This window comes from Giraffa tippelskirchi, chromosome 5 (assembly GCF_054371585.1).
Source record: "Giraffa tippelskirchi isolate mGirTip1 chromosome 5, T2T-mGirTip1v1.2.pri, whole genome shotgun sequence".
Classification (NCBI taxonomy): domain Eukaryota; kingdom Metazoa; phylum Chordata; class Mammalia; order Artiodactyla; family Giraffidae; genus Giraffa; species Giraffa tippelskirchi.
Genome location: NC_137279.1, coordinates 132,217,629 through 132,234,473, shown reverse-complemented (window position 1 = coordinate 132,234,473; position 16,845 = coordinate 132,217,629). Strand labels below are relative to the sequence as shown.

The 16,845-nt window shown below is 36.2% G+C and overlaps 1 protein-coding gene across 7 annotated transcripts in view; it reads left to right on the top strand.

Moving 5' to 3' along the window:
- Positions 1-833: 833 nt before the first annotated feature.
- The window catches only part of PKN2 (protein kinase N2), a 137,141-nt gene continuing 121,129 nt past the window's right edge, over positions 834-16,845 (top strand). For 4 of the 7 annotated variants that reach the window (XM_081495538.1, XM_081495533.1, XM_081495532.1 and 1 more), the window contains exon 1: positions 834-1,258. Coding sequence is in view for 3 of the 7 variants with exons in the window: in XM_081495533.1 (XP_081351659.1) it covers positions 1,211-1,258 (48 nt within the window). In the remaining 4 variants the exon portion in view is untranslated. Of the gene's footprint in view, positions 1,259-1,768; positions 1,840-1,893; positions 2,103-16,845 lie in introns of all 7 variants that reach the window. The other 3 variants (XM_081495541.1, XM_081495535.1, XM_081495536.1) reach the window with 2 other exon arrangements.

The following is a 16,845-nucleotide window of genomic DNA, read 5'->3' as shown; positions in this document are numbered from 1 at the left end:
AGCCCAAGCGATAGTGCTAGCGGTAATCGGTCTGCCAGTGCAAGAGACTCAAGAGAGGCGAGTTCGATCCCTGGATTGGGAAGATCTCTTGGAAGAGGAAATGGCAACTCACTCCAGTATTCTTGCCCGAAAAATTCCACGGACACAGGAGCCTGGCGGGCGACGGGTCCGTGAGATTGCAGAGCCCGACACGTCTGAGCGCGCGCGCGCGCACACACACACACACACAAACCATAGTGCAGCGCTTGGGAAATGGTATCCTTAACACATCGTGCATGAAAAGTTGCCAAAGGTCGAGAGCCGCTAACACGTCTTGAAATGTACAGACCACACCCAAGTTTCACCAGCTGAGCACTTTACTGGTCGCGGAGCGGCGCAAAGCCGGAGAGAGAGCAAAACGCAAGATTAATCGTTTGGGTTGCGGAATAATCTGTAAGGTTTGAGTCTCGAAACTTTTTGGGTTGTGGAGGTTAGAAAGGGGTCCCTTTGCGTTAGGCCTAAACTTGGCTAGAAAAGAGAAAGGGGCCTGGCGAAAAGCAAAGGAGTAGGCTCCCGACTTCCAGCGTTCTCGGCAGGGCCGTTAAACGCAGAAGGAAAGCGGGTGTGTGTTTTCTTTTTCCACTTCTCGCTTCCCAGGAGACGCGAGCCCAAGTCCGTTCCCCTCCTTTTCACCCCGACGGGGTCCAATGACAGTCCCCGCCGCAGAGTCGCGTCGGAAGCCATCCCGCCCTTGGGGTCCCCTATGCCCCACCTTCCCAGCCCGGCGGGAGGCGGTGGCCGTGGCCGTCACGTGACCTGGCTGCCGCCAAGTGAGGCCGCTTTTGCGACAAGGTGACAGCCAAATGGTGCGACAGGAGGAGCTGCCGCCGCGGCCGTACCGCCCTGCACCGAGAGGCTCAAGGCGGCTCTTGGCGTCGCTCAGAGGCAGCGACTGAGCAAGGGAGTCCGGCGCAGACCGGCGGGCGAGCGGCGGCGGCGGCGGCGGCGGCGGCGGGCGGCGAGGGGGAGCCCGCTAAGAGTGCCCTCGCTCCCCGCCGCTCTCCATGAACCCGGCGAAATAAGCCGCGCCTCCAGCAGGGGCTGCGCCTCCATGAATCCCTAGGTTTTTTCTTTCTCTCCCCGCTCGTCACCCCCCACCCCGGATCCCGTCCCGCCTTCTCCCTTCGCCGGCAGCGGCTGCGTCCAGGTGCGGAGTCCAGAGCGGATCGCAATGGCGTCCAACCCCGAACGGGGGGAAATTCTGCTCACCGAGCTGCAGGTAAGGGCCGCGGCCCGGGCGCGAGGCGGTGGCGGGGGAGAGAGGGAGGGAGAGAGAGGGTCTGGCTCCGGGTAGGGGGTCGTGGGGAGCCTTGTGGCCGCCGCGCCCCTAGCCCGCTAAGTACGGAAACTCGGGGATGTCACTCGGGAGCCGCTTCCTTCTGAAGCCAGAGCCTCTGGCCCCGCCGGAGCCCTGGCCTGCCACCGCTTTAATTTGACTCTACCCACCAGAGGGACCCCATCTTGCGGCCGAATTCCGCTCTCACCCGGTGCGGGGGCGGCCAGCCCGCTGCCCCCTTCTTAGTGTCAGAGCCGCCCGCGGACACCCCTGGCGCCCCCTCCCTCCCCCTGGCCGGGCCCCGCCCCGCCTTTCCCTCGTACACCGCTCCTTAAACTCCTTTGAATGACTCCCAAGCTGTTTTCTCGTCCCTCCCCTTCCCCTCCGACTCCGCACAAAGAGCGCCCCCATAACTTCCAGCCCCCAGACAAGTTTTTTTTTTCTTTTTTTAAGGAAAAAAAAAAAGAAAGAAGGGGGGGGAGTATCTCACCAAATGCTTGCTTCACTTCACCAGTCCTCTTCAGGTGACTAGATTTTCTTTCTTTTATCTTGCGGGCTACTCTTTTTTTTTTTTTAAGAATAGATACAGGTCCCCTTCTCAACAACTCTCCTGCTCAGATCCGGAAGCCCAGATGCTGATGCTTTTCAGGCTTTCATCTTCCCTCCTGTTTTAATACCAGAAAAAGAGCTACAGAAGTTGTTTACAAAGGGCAAAGCAGTCGACTCAGGGAAAATGTTGGGCACCACATGCTTGCAGAAGATGAGAACAAAATAGATCCCTTAATTAGTTAAGTCCACGTTGAGTAGCAATATTATTCTTTCCATTTTCTAGCTAAATATTTGATGATGTGGGCATGATTTTTGTTTTTAGATCTCTATGATGTGCGCTACCTTGTAGAGTTTATTTTTTTACTTTGGAGTGTACCAGAGATGTTTACATCTGGATTAAAGTTTCATGCTTGTTCTCTGACTTAAACTTACTTTGGTTTGTTTAAATATAGTCTTTTTCTAGCTACTCGAAGATTGAGATGGAAATTAAGAGAAGAAAAAAATAGCCCCCTTACATTGATTTTTGTGTGTGTGTGCTGGGCAGTTAATTTTTTTGAGAAGGCTTAATCTAGGCACCCTGGAGGATTGATTCTTGATTTCAAAATTCAGTTGCTTCTACATTTTTTGCTGTTTAAGTATATTTTTCGGTAAAATCCTGTATTAGTTGGTTTCTTGTGCATTTAGATGTAAGCTTGACGGCGCTGTTGTAATACTTGATATTTCCTCCATAAAAATAGAAATTTCAATAAGATGTATCAATGCATGTTTGTGAATTTGGACTCCTTTAGAAACGCACAGCTGAATTTCATATTGAACATGTTGCTGTATAGTGTTTTAATTACTCTTAGCTTTTTCTAAGGAGGTCTTACAGCATACCGGTTTGCTAAATGAATGGAATTTGTTTTATTACTTTACGTGAGCTTTTGAAGTGAAGTTTGAGGCACATTGGAAATGCTTTCCATTATCTAGTCTTGAAATATGAAAAGCATACTAATGACTGAAAAAAACCTTGAAAATGACAGGAGAATTTTCTTTGAGTAGAGTGGCTTCAGAATCATAAAGTATTTGGTATCCTTATTTGTATTTATAAAAAGTTGACATAAAAGATTGTTACTTTGGCACTGAATGTGAAAATATATTTTCATCTATATTAAAGTATAAGATTTAGGAACTTTTGATAAGACCGTTTTTTACAGTAACAAGGAAGCATGTTAAATAAATAGGAATATTTAAACATGAGTATTTTAAAAATGGGACCAAACTAGGGGAACATCCAGTCTAAAACTAAACTTTTAAGTAAACTAAAATATAAGTCCCTCCAAAAAAAGAAAGTTTCTATTAAGTATTACTGATAGGTTGTCATGTATATCCAGGGCATTTTTCTTGGTATACTTGACTCCTAGTTCTAATAAAGGTTATTGCATTTGAACTTTATCATGTTTATTAAAATAATTGAGAATAGTATTTATATCAGCACTCAAGATAAACCATGATAAAACTTGCTTCACAAGTATTAGGCATCTGTTCAGACATTCTATTATTTCATTGGGTTATGAAACTAGAATATAGTAACCAAGTACTTATCAAACTTGTTTGGAGAACCAATTTTTAAAAACCTTCTAAGTTGGTTGAATTTATTTAAATTGAAAAGTTGTTTAATGTGAGGTTCTTAATGATTTTCTGCTGTACAGATTTTAAGTATTTAAATAGTAATTTGTGTAGCAAATTCTTAAATTGTTTAGTTGAAAACTGTTACTTTCCCTTATGTTATCTCACTGAAAGTTACATGTTACAGCCTCTTTTAATGAAATTAATATTTATTTAGAAATATTATATATCCAACATTTAAAAATTTATTTTTCAAATTATATTGAAGAATTTGAAATACTTTACTACTTGACATGGAACCAATAACTTTTGGTTATGAAAAGGCAAAACCTGAAACCAGTCTTGTTAATTACTGTAATATTTCTGTATAGTGTAATGTTTCTCACTCTTGTTAGTCATTTAGGAGGCTTATTCAGCAAGGAATCATTAATAAAGTATACACAAACTTTGATGGCTAGAGGCTTTGATATGTAAGGAAGAATATTTGCTGTGGTAAAAACAAAAATAGGCTGCTAAAAAATATAAACTTGGTTGGCAATTTCTAATTAATTATCTCTTATAATTAACTTATGTCCTGTTCTCTTGTTTTTTATTTGAAGTGTAGTGGGAAAATTAGTGAGATACTTTTGTGAAGCCAAAGAAATTAAAGTTTAATACCATGAACACTGAATTAATGAAAACTATATAAAGAATCTCAAAATGAAATGTTGGCTATGACTAATTTTGTAGAGTGCAGACTCCAAGTATTGAGTAGCATGCTAATAAAATTACCTGGTTGATTATTGGAATTTCATCTTCATCAGAATGGTTAAAGTGTTGGGAATCTTAAATTCCCTTCTCAGCAGAATTTGTTTAGGTAGAGGTGACTTGCTAAAGTGGAAGGTTGAGTTAATTAGTCTTAAATTACAGGGATTCATTTCAAGAACATTTATTGAGTAGCTACCAAAGGTGTATCAGAGGGCATAAAGATGACAGAATATAGCTTTCACTTTCTACAGGAAAGTACAAACACATTTCTTGATTATCTGCACAACGTCAAACGTTGTCCTTGGTACCCTGTACTTCATATAATCTTGAAAACAATCCAATAAAGTTAATGTTGTTATTTCCATTTTACAGATCAGGAAACTAAGTTCAGAAATAGTAAGACATTCATGTTCACACTGTAAGTCTTGAGTTTGAGTTTGGATTTATATCTTTCCCACTATACCATTTGTAATATGTGGACCCATAAATAAATGTTTTATATTCTGATGTTGTAAATATGTGAACTTTCTAAAAATTGGCCAAGAATATAGTTAAACAAAGCTAACTTTAATATAAACTTCTCTTTGTTAGGTTCCTCTATAACAAGGAAAAGTGATTTCCACATTTAGTTAGGTCATTTAACAGCACTTTATTACTGCAAATAAGGTGTAACATTCTATAAAGAATAACAGTACAAATAACCTTTTTTGCACGTTTTCTTCATTTAACAATTACTGTTTCTGATGAAAGTTGTCAAATGTTTGCTCAAAATTTTCCAAAAGATTTCATATTTCTCTGTAGACTGTCCATAAGATAAACTTTGCTTTAAAAAATTTAAGCTATGTAACCAGGCTATGCGTTTGGCACTGAGGAAGTACTCAGTACATTGGTGCAAAGGCTCAGTTTGTCACCTAGGATGAGAAATGTCTTGACTATTAAAAGTTGCTTATGATTACTTAGTTTTCTTTAATTTACATAGCTAATCCCTTGTCCCCAGAATATTCCCTTAAAAAGTTCAAAAGGATTTCTGCACTAGTTATGTTAAATCTACATACAGCACCCTCTTATTTTACCCATTTGATGGGAAATTAGGAGGTGACATCTAATTTTGCAGTGATACTGAAAAGTAGATGGTGTCTGTGTTGTGAGGATTAAGACTTTAGCGTGAGTTGGAGGAATATAGTATGAGAACGTAGGCACATGGGTAAGACAACTTTTACAGTTTTTTTTAAAGTTATCAGTGTAATACAGGTTTATTCTAGAAAATCAGGAAAATGCAGAAAAGCACAAAGAAAATAAAATGTGCTCATAGTCTCAGTTCTATCAGTCAGTTAACTGACAAACTTTTCAAACTTATGAGTCCCAGGGCATTTGAGTTCATTTCCTCTTTTTCCTCCCTTTTATTAAAAAAAGAGACAGAGGGAGAGATATTTGACATACTATGTGTAATTTTAAGGTATACAACATACTGGTTTGATATTTTTTCTTCCTTCTATATCATATATTACTTACTAGAAATTTACAGAGAAATGAGGTTCATAGAGTTTTAAGACAGAAAAAACTATAAGTTAAAAATTGCCACTAGTTCTCGATAAATGGATCTAATTAGTTTTATTGACTGTTTTTGTCTCAAAATATTTTGATTTTGAGTAAGTCTTTGTGCTGAAACTAGTATTATAAAATGATAGGTCTAAAATGGTCATGTTTTCTTATCTTGTCTAATTAGTACAGTAGAGATTAGTTCTAGTCTCCTTATAGCTCCTACTATTCACAAATGCGGAGAAGGCAATGGCACCCCACTCCAGTACTCTTGTCTGGAAAATCCCATGGATGGAGGAGCCTGGTAGGCTACAGTCCATGGGGTCGCTAAGAGTCAGACATGACTGAGTGACTTCACTTTCACTTTTCCCTTTCATGCACTGGAGAAGGAAATGGCAACCCACTCCAGTATTCTTGCCTGGAGAATCCTAGGGACGGCGGAGCCTGGTGGACTGCCGTCCATGGGATCGCACAGAGTCCGACACGACTGAAGCGACTTAGCAGCAGCATTCACAAATGATCAATATATTTAAAAATTTTTTTAAAGTTTTTATGTATTTATTTTTGGCTGTGCTGGGTCTTCATTGCTTTGTGAGAGCTTTCTCTAGTTGCTGTGAGTGGAGGCATTGTGTGTGAAGCACAGACTCCAGGTGCACAGGCTTCAGTAGTTGCAGCACGTGGGCTCAGTAGTTGTGGTCCATGGGCTTAGTCGCTCCACACCATGTGGGATCTTCACAGACCAGGGATCCAACCCACATCCCCTTCATTGGCAGGTGGATTCTTATCCACGGAGTCACCAGGGAAGTCCTGTGATCAGTGCTGAATAGGGAAAGGTAAGGGCACATTCCAGGTATTTTCTTTTGGCCCCAGGGATTTGCATCTGATTCCTTGGGCTCTCCTCTCTGCTTTTTAAATTTGGCAACAGTAAGTTTTCATGCCTTTTATCAGGTAGTTCCTCTGTTTCAACTTTTAAACAAATGGGAAGAGTGGAGTGGTAGTTTGTAGAGATGAATATCATTTAAAATAACGTTACTTCCAGATGCACATATGACATGTGAATAGAGTAGTTAATTTTGCATCATTTTCTAGTATTGTGTACTACGTTAAACAATTGTCAAGTGTCTGCTGTTTTTCAGAAACCTATTTTACTCTAGAGTATGACAAAATCATGTGACATTTAATATGGTTATATACAGCAGAGTTCAAACTTGGCAACAAAGAAAGTCAAAACTAGTTAAAAGCTTTAAAAAGATATATAAAATCTTGACTGGAAAAAAATATACTAATGGAAAAGTAAGCTTCTAATGTACAAAAGCAGAAATAGAGAACATTTGTTTTGATACATGTCTAGATTCCCTTAATTTTATCTAATGAAATATTATTTGAAGCTAGCTCTGTTGTCACATTTAGTTTTTCACAATCTCAGAAACATTAAATTTTTGTAACAGTATATACATAACTATTATCTGTTAAAAATGAAGAACAGGAAAGCCTGAGGAGTGTATTTGGTGATGATAGTAAATACCTTAGATCTGAAGGTAACATCGTTTAGACATCAACATCTAAATGTTGATGTCATGTTGTAGAGATGAACTAATAGATAAGAATTACATAATATATACCATTATTATAAGTATTTGTCTATTTTAGAAACTTGGCAATGTTTAGCTTTTATAATTGGTTGGAGCTTTACTTGCCCTGGCTTACAACCATCTTAATTTATTGGAATGTTGTTATTATAGAATTGAAGATTTATTTTAGATTACAGAAAATATACTTACAACCCAATATGTGTGCTGAAATTATGTATTTTACAATTAATCATATTGTTTTCCCTTTGCTATAGTTGTTTGTGTAGTAATTCTCTAAGGGGGTGCTTCTTTTGTCTATTTCAGAATTTTCATTGAACAAGTTTCATTAAATTTTCAGATTTTCTTTTTTTTTTTATTAAACCATAGGTGCACTGATTTGGATTAAGCATTATCCATCTGTATATATTGTAATAAACACTCAGGAATCACTACACACTCCCTAACTCCCGCACAAAGCTAGGATCTTAACCTACACGTGGTTTTTCTTTATTCCATTCCCCTGCCTCCACCTTCTTGTCATCCAGAGTAACCATCATGTTGATTTCTATGTTCATTCTCTTTCTTTGAATTCAGTTTTCTTGGATATATAATTCTAAAAGTTGTATCTCTTATTGTAGTTGTTTATAGTCTCTCTAAACTTGATTTTTCACTTACATTGCTGATTTAACCATACTGTATTTGCTGTGTAACATTTCATTGAGTAAAATATTCAACTCTCCCCTTATGGGATATTTGGATATTTATCCACTGATTCTTCCTTATTGGGCATTTATTTTATGGTTTTTGTAATTGTGAACAATGATGGATGTTCTGTGCATATTTTCTTCTTGCATATATATGAATTTCTATTAATTATACTCCAACATGTAGAATTATTACTTCACAAGGTAATGCCCAGCTTCCAGTGTGGTTGTGCCAATTTATATTCATGTCAGCATATAATAGATAAAAGATCCTTTTCTTATCCATCTTCTCTGATATTTGGTATTGTCTTAATGTTTTGCGAATGAGGAAAGTGAAAAATGCGATTTTATCATGGTCTTGATTTACATTTTCCTGAATTGGTTATTCAGTTATATGCATAGCTTGTCAATAAAGTGCTGTAGTTGATCAGATTTAATATTGAATATAAATAGAAAATAGTCTTCTCTTGCAGAATTTATTGGTATTTACAGATCTAGAATACTAAATACAGTTCTTGTCATTTCTGTGGTATCTTTTGATGAAAAAATTAATTTTCATTGTAGTTAAATTTATTGATGGTCTGCCTGAAAAACTTCTTGACAAATTGAGCACTCCTTAAAATTCCACTAAGAAAAATGTATTTGTTGAATGTATAAATATATTTATATCATATAATCCAGAAAACTTTATAACTTAAGGTACATTTTTGATAAATAAGGAAATTCACTGATTGATCATGTAGCATTTTGATCCATTGGCAAATTAGCCTGCTTCCTATTTGGCAACTCTTGTAATTGAATATATTATCCAATATGGCAAGTATGTATCAATACACATCCAAATGTTAAATTGTATGTGTATCCAATTGTTAAATTAAATGTGTATCTCTCAGTTTCAGAACAAGAATTAAATCTTACTCAATTTTCTGTCCCTAGCACCTGACATATGGCTTATAGTTAATATATGCTTGCATAAACAAATGTATAATAAATAAATGATGTCTATGACTAATTCTGTGACCAGATACTACATCTGACTTCTCTGTATCTCTAAAGGTGATCATTCTTCCCCTGGTTGACCGAACTAAAAAAATCTACTGGTCACTTTACTTGACTGCTGTCTCAGCCTATTCAGTTGATTCTTCTACTTATGTAAAGTGAATTCATTCATCACTTTGCCACTAAGTTTGGACTCTCATTATCATGTGGATTGGATTACAATATCTTGATATTCCACCTCTACCTCTTCAGTCTCATTCTGTTTTTGTTTATAGACTGTATACAACTGCTAGATTGAGAAGTTGTCCGCAGCATTCAGGGACTCCTGACTGCTTGTGAGATATAGTCCTAATTCCTTAGCTCAGCACTGAAAGCTGTCATTGTTGTGGCCTCAGAATACCTTTTAATTCTTAACTCTTTTCATGCAGACAACCTATCTTTTAGGCATACTGTGATTAGCGATTTTTTCTCACCTATATTCTGTCTATATTGTTACATTTTATCAGCTGGAATGCTTCTTTAGGACGTAGTTTAAATCAGCTTTTTAATTTTTTCCCTTCTATTCCCCTAGTCGTGTATAATGTCTCCTCAAAACTTAAGTAGGCTATTTTCTGTCTCATGACTTTTACCATACATTGTATTCCACCACAGTTGTTTGTATCCTACCTCATCTTCTCTCCTGTGTTGAATGATTAAAATCTTTGATGAAAAGAACTATATATCCTGTCTTCATCTTTACCCTTTTGTCCTGAGCAGAGCCACTTGTACATAGTAGCTATTTATTAAAGTTTGTTGAATAAATATCAGTCTTTTGCCTAAAGGTCCCCAAATTTTAAATATATTAATCTTTTTTTTCCTTCTGTTTTTGCTGTGGTATTTATGAGGGAATAGAACTGCATTATGTTGTTTTTCTTGAGGTGGAGCCACTTGACCGGTATATGATTTTTAAGTTTATTACGTTCAGTCGAAGTAATTTGGGGTTCCCAAGTGGCTCAGTAGTAAACAATTCACCTGCCAGAGTAGGAGTCACAGGAGCCACGGGTTCAATCCCTGGGTCGGGAAGATCCTCTGGAGGAGGAATACTGGAGAAGTCCAGTATTCTTGCCTGGGAAATCTCATGGACAGAGGAGGCTGGCAGGCTATAGTCCTTGGGGTCACAAAAGAGTTGGACACAACTGAGCCACTGAGCATGTACACAGTAATTTAGGGATCCTAAATTACTACGGGATTACGTAGTCATCCTAAATTCTTGAGGAGTTTAGGATTTCCATAGGACAGAGGAGGCAGGCTCCTCTGTCCATGGGATTTCCCAGGCAAGAATAATGGAGTGGGTTGCCATGTCCTTCTCTAGGGGATCTTCCCGACCCAGGGATGGAACCCATGTCTCCTGCTTGGCAGACGAATTCTTGACCAGTGAGCCACCTGGGGAACCCATTTTGTAAGTTACAGTGTATAGTATAGTGATTCACAATTTTTAAAGGTTATACTCCATTTATCAGTTCAGTTCAGTTAAGTTAGTCGTGTCCGACTCTTTGCAACCCTATGGACTGCAGCACTCCAGGATTCCCTGTCCATCACCAACCAACTCCTGGAGCTTGTTCAAACTCATGTCCATCAAGTAGGTGATGCCTTCTAACCAGCTCATCCTCTGTCATCCCCTTTCTCCTCCCGCCTTCAATCTTTCCCAGCATCAGGGTCTTTTCAAATGAGTCAGCTCTTCGCATCAGGTGGCCAAAGTATGGGAGTTTCAGCTTAAGCATCAGTCCTTCCAATGAATATTCATTCCTTTAGGATGGACTGGTTTGATCTCCTTGCAGTCCAAGGGACTCTCAAGAGTCTTCTTCAGCACCACAGTTCAAAAGCATCAATTCTTCGGCACTCACCTTTCTTTATAGTCCAGCTCTCATATCCATATATGACTACTGGAAAAACCATAGCTTTTTATTATAAAATATTGACTGTATTCCCTGTGTTGTACACTGTATCCTTTTTTGTACCTCTTAATCCTCTACCTCCACCCCTCTCCCTACTGGTAACCACTAGTTTGTTCTCTGTATCAGTGAGTCTGCTTCTTTTTTGTTATATTCACTAGTTTGTTATATTTTTTAGATTCTACACATAAATAACACCATACAGTGTCTGGCTTATTTCATTTAGCATAACACCCTTCAAGTCCATCCATGTTGCTGCAGATGGTAAAATTTCATTCTTTTTTATGGCTGAGTAGTGTTCCATTGTGTGTGTGTGTGTGTGTGTGTGTGTGCGCGCGCGCGCCTGCGCGCGTGCATGCATGTATCACAACTTCTTTATCCATTCATCTGTGGGTGGACACTTAGACACTTAGGTAGCTTCCACATCTTGGCAACTATAAATAATGCTGCTATGAACATTGGGATTCATGTATCTTTCTGAATTAGTCTTTTGTGTTTTTTTGGATATATACCCAGGAGTAGAATTACTGGGTCCTGTGTAGTTCTGTTTTTAGTTTTTTTGAGAAAACTGTTTTCTGCAGTGACTGCGCCAGTTTACATTCTTACCAGCAGTTTAAGAGGGTCTTCTTTTCTCCGTATCCTCACCAATGTTTGTTTATTTTAACTTTTTATTTCATGTTGAAGCATAGTTGATTAACAATGTTGTGCTAGTTTCAGGTGTACAGCAAAGTGATTCAGTTATATAATACATGTATTTATTCTTTTCACATTGGTTTCCCAGTTAGGTTGTTACATAATATTGAGGGGAGTTCCTGTACTATACAGCAGGTCCTTGCTGGTTATCCATTTTAAATACAGCAGTGTATATACATGTCAATTCGAAACTCCCAAACTGTGCTTCTCCATACCCCCAACCTTCACCTCTGGTAACTATAATTTCTTCTCTAAGTCTGTAAGTCTGCTTCTGTTTTGTAAATAAGTTCATTTGCATCTTTTTCTCTTTTTTTTTTTCAGATTCTGCAATAAGGGTTATTATATGGTATTTTTCTTTTTGTAATTTGTGTTGTTTTTGTTGCTAGCTATTCTGACAGATGTTAAGTAATATCTCATTGTGGTTTTGATGTGCATTTCCCTGATGTGTTTTTTTGAATGATTTACAAAGTTCCTGGTATATGGTAAACAGTAATCTTTCCCCTGGACGTTTATATTTTAGGATTACTTCATTTTTCTTTAAATATTTAAGTTTTGTGGTTGACAGGCTGACTGAAGTTGGGCATAAAAGCTCTAGAGAACTGATCATACTTCATAGGTTGTTTTCCCTTCTTTTCTTCCCTCTTTTGCTTCATGTAGACTATAATGTGGGTAGCAGACTAAAAGGTGTATGTATTTTCATGATTGTATTAATTTAAAGTATCAGTATGCTGAAGTATGGTGTGTAAGAATAATGAAAGAAATCATAGATAAATGATGAACTTCCAGAATTAAGCTTTCATTGGAGAATCTATTTCCTTGTCATGCAAAAAATATGCATTGTAAATATTGAGCAGTAAAACAGTTCAGAGATTTCATGAAGCAGTTTAAGTAAGTTCAGATTCTTATCTTGTCCTTTCCCAGAGGCCTTTTTATAAATTTGAACTAAGATTATATAGTTCAGATTCCAAAATGGTCCTGTACATTTCAGCATTGAAGAAACAGACTTGTGGTAATAGACTTCTCAATTTTAATAAGTAATATCAACTCTAATTGAATATACTTGAGCTTTGATGTGTAAGTAATAGTAAATGTCCAATTGTCTGTTGCTTATTTGTTAACATAATTGACTTTTCATTTTATTGCTTTGGAGACCTTGTCTTTGTACTCCGGCATCAAGAGAGTTCTTTGTCCTCTAATTTTTTTTTTTCTGGCGTGTGTTTTCATTGTGTTAAAACCTCATAAAACTCTGTACAAAATTCTACAGTTAGTTTTGGCTTGTCCTTTTAAGGACTAGAAATCTTAAATTTCAGATCTAAAGTAAAATGATTACTTACCAAATTCCTAAAAAAAAAAGCATTTAACTAAATATTAAAAAAGTGGACCTTTCCTTTCCTTTTCTTTGAAGTTGGCCAGATAGTGAATAGCCTTTATTTGACTATACTGTAATGGTAATTATAGAAATGGAACTAGTATTAGTTATAAAGGTATTTCATATAAAATAAAGAGGAAAGCATTGAAAAAAATATGAGTGATATTACTAATAGCAATATCACTCTATGTTTGTGAAGCATTTTTGAATTATAAAGCACTTTTATATGTATTATTTCAGCTGATTCTTTAAAATAGTCGTTTTAGTTAGGCATGGGAAGGGATTATTATACCCAGTTTACAGGTGTTCATGTTTACTCAGCCTGCTTTAACATGAACTGTTGTCTTCTGATTCCTACCCTTCATTTTAGTCCTCTATACAATTCTAGTTTATTAACTTTTAAAGTTGTAATTTTTTTCTTTAGTATACTGAAAAATGGTTAACGTTATTAGAACTATTTTAAAAATGCTTGTCATTTTTTTTTAAAGAGAACAGAACTATGAAGGTAGTATATAGTTTCCAACTAGCTATCAGTATTCATGGTAGTATCAAAGTCCTCTGTAGAATTTTTGTAACATAAAAATACTGTAGAGGTGTAGCAATGCCAGCAGCAGTAGTATGTAACTTCTGGAGAGTTTATCATGATTTAAAATTTATACAAAATTTAAAGATCATTTAAAGAAGCTATTACTAATAAAGTTGAATCATATTTTCTATATTTATGTCAATTATGTTAAAATGGGCCAGTCATGTTACCCACAATATCAACTTGCAAAGTGTTTCATTGTGCATGAGATGCATTAGTGCACTGAAAAAGTACTTGTTTGTTTTATATCATTTAAAGGAATAATATATCTATTCCTGTAAGTGATGTTAAAGTTAAGTCTGCATTTATTTCTAGTTTATGATTGTGGGGTCAAATATAGTAACAAACTGCTTTAAATATAAAAGTTTTTAAAATTTTTATACACCTTTCATTTTATACACCCTTTTCCACTTGAGCATCTAATAAGTTTCCTAAAATATTTTGTTGTGACGTGTTAATATTTCTAGTGATTGTAGCATTTGGGCCTAAATACATTCATATAGATGTATGAGAAAAAGGATGATCTGTTTGTTTTTGTTACCTACATTAATTTTATCCTCCTATCTTGCGCCTAAGTAATTTCTTATTAGTGGTAGTATTCTCATCCCTACCCTAGTTTTTCCCTGCTAGGCTCTTTACTACCTGAGAGCTGTACTTTTATTATGCCCTTTTACTAAAATAGAATTCATGTTATCTTCTAAGAAAGTTAAAAATAACTGTACAGTTAACTGAATGTATTTCTGTTTTGGTTTTCTTGTTGCTCATTATGTGAGTCGCTCAAGGCCAGCTCTATTGCCAGTGCCTAAAACCAAATTAAATCAAACAACAAAACAGACAGTACTTTACAACTCAGCTTTGACTTTACTTTGTCTAGCCTTGTGCCTTCTTAAAAGAGACAATGTTCTCTGTCCAGCTAGATCCTGAAGAAGTAGAACGCTCAGCTCTTGGCTCTAGTGGGTTAATGTAATACACCTTCATTCCTTATGGGCTTACTATAGCTTTTTCTCAGCAGATCTGATGTTTTCATTGTAAGAAGCACGGTATTCCCTTTTTTGGTGATTTTAGATTTCCAGTTAGCTATTTTATCGGAAGTACTTATTTGGTCAGATTATGATGCTTTTAAAAAGTTTTTTAATTGTGGTAAAATGTACATGACATTTGCTATCTTAGTAATTCTTAAGTGTGCATTAAGTTCAGTGGCATTAAGTATATCCACTGTGTTGGGCAGCTATCACCACCATCCATCTGTGGAGCTCTTCTCACCTTAAAAAGCTGACATTGTGCACCCATTCAGCACTAACTTCTCATTACCACCTTTCTTCAAGTCCTGGCAAAAACTATTCTACTTTCTGTCTTTATGAATTTGACATATCAATGAAATTATGCAGTGTATGTCTTTCTGTGGCTGGCTTATTTCATTTCACATAATGTCTTCAATGTTCATCTTTGTAGCATGAATTTCCTTCCTTTTTAAACGTGAATAGTATTCTGTTGTATGTATATACCATATTTTGTTTATTCATCCATTAATGGACACTTGGGTTGCTTACTTTAATGCTTTTCTTTTACTATGTATTACACTGAGGTATTATACCTAGTTGTGATCATTTGATAGGCTGTAACTGTTGTTCAGTGCAGTAGCCACTAGTCATATGTAGCTATTAAAACTTAAATTAATTAAAATTAAAATTTAATTCTTCAGTTGCATTAGCTACATTTTAAGGACTCAGTAGCCATATGTGGCTAGTGACTGCCATATGTACAGCATTGATATAAAGAACATTTTGATCATCACAGAAAATTCTGTGGAGTAGTACTGTATAATGAATGCACAGGCTTATTTTAATATTTTTAATTTAAGGAAGACAGAAAAGTCTCTTGTGGATTATGGAAATATTTTTGTTTGTATTTGAATAAAGAAATGTTTTAGTTTTGCTTAGAAAATAATTACGTCTGTTTAAAGATTGTGTTCTTTTGTGTTTTTTTTCACAGTGAGTCAAGGTTTTGGTTCACACTGACAGGAAAGTGTTAAAGTACTTTGTACTGAATGAATGTTAAGTAATTGGTTTTCAAGGGAAGTAAATAATTAATGTCTTAGACATTTAATACATTAAAAATGTATAAAGTGTCATATATATTTATATATATCAGAGATTTTCAGAAAAATAGATTGTGTTTGAAATGCTGTTTTGTATCCATCATTCTCTTAGGACAGTATGTGTTGTGTTCTCATTTAAGACTTGGAGTTTAATTGCTCTCAGGTGTAGAAGACAGCAAATGATGATTAGTAGTAATTTTTCCAGTTTTTCTTCATGTTGAAATCTTAAAACAGCTTTATCCTAGAAGTTTTATGTTTAAAATTTTTAATTGTGTTTTTTATCAAGATATAATTGCTGTATAACACTGTATTAGTTTTAGGTGTACAATATTAATGATTTGATACAGTATATGTTGCTAAATGATTATCATAATAAATCTAGTTAACATCACTATACACATAGTTACAAATTTTTCTTATAAGAACTTTCATAAGATCTGCTCTTAACTACTTTCTAATATGCTGTACAGTATTGTTAACTAGGAATTCTGTGCTGCATTCTAAGCATTTTTACTGTCATTGAAATTAGATGAAGCTTTCTCTTTTTTTGCTGACAATCTCAAATGCCATCTTTAGAGAACTAGAGGGGCAAGTAGGGGGTGTGTGTGTGTGTGTGTGTGTGTGTGTTTAGCATTCCCTCTATTTTTCTGCGTTGTGTGTGTTTGTTAATACCAGTTTGTTGACCTGTCTTTTTAGATTACTTTTTAAAAATATATCAGAGGATATTTTTAAATGCATGAAACAGTTTTTTAACCTACTGGTTATGTTTAGAAATTATTTTGATTGCTGAATAATTACTTGAACTTGAGAAGTTATTTAAATCTAGCATTTTTATAGTAATTTTAAAAATTTTACTAATTCTATATTATTTGAAAGACTGTAAGCCAAAAATAAAATTCCTCATTTCTTATGAATAATGGTTCATATATTTCTTTTCAGAAGTCAATGGGAAATTGATCTAATTTCATTTTTAAAAGTCTGTCAAATGACTTTTTCCATATCAAAACTTTTAACTATTATTGCACTAATTTGAAAACAGTTTTTAGTTTGAACTAATATTAAGGAGCAAAAAATTAGGCAGTTCTGATCTTGTGGAAAGAGAATGGAGTGATATTGACAATAAGCAATTTTGGAAT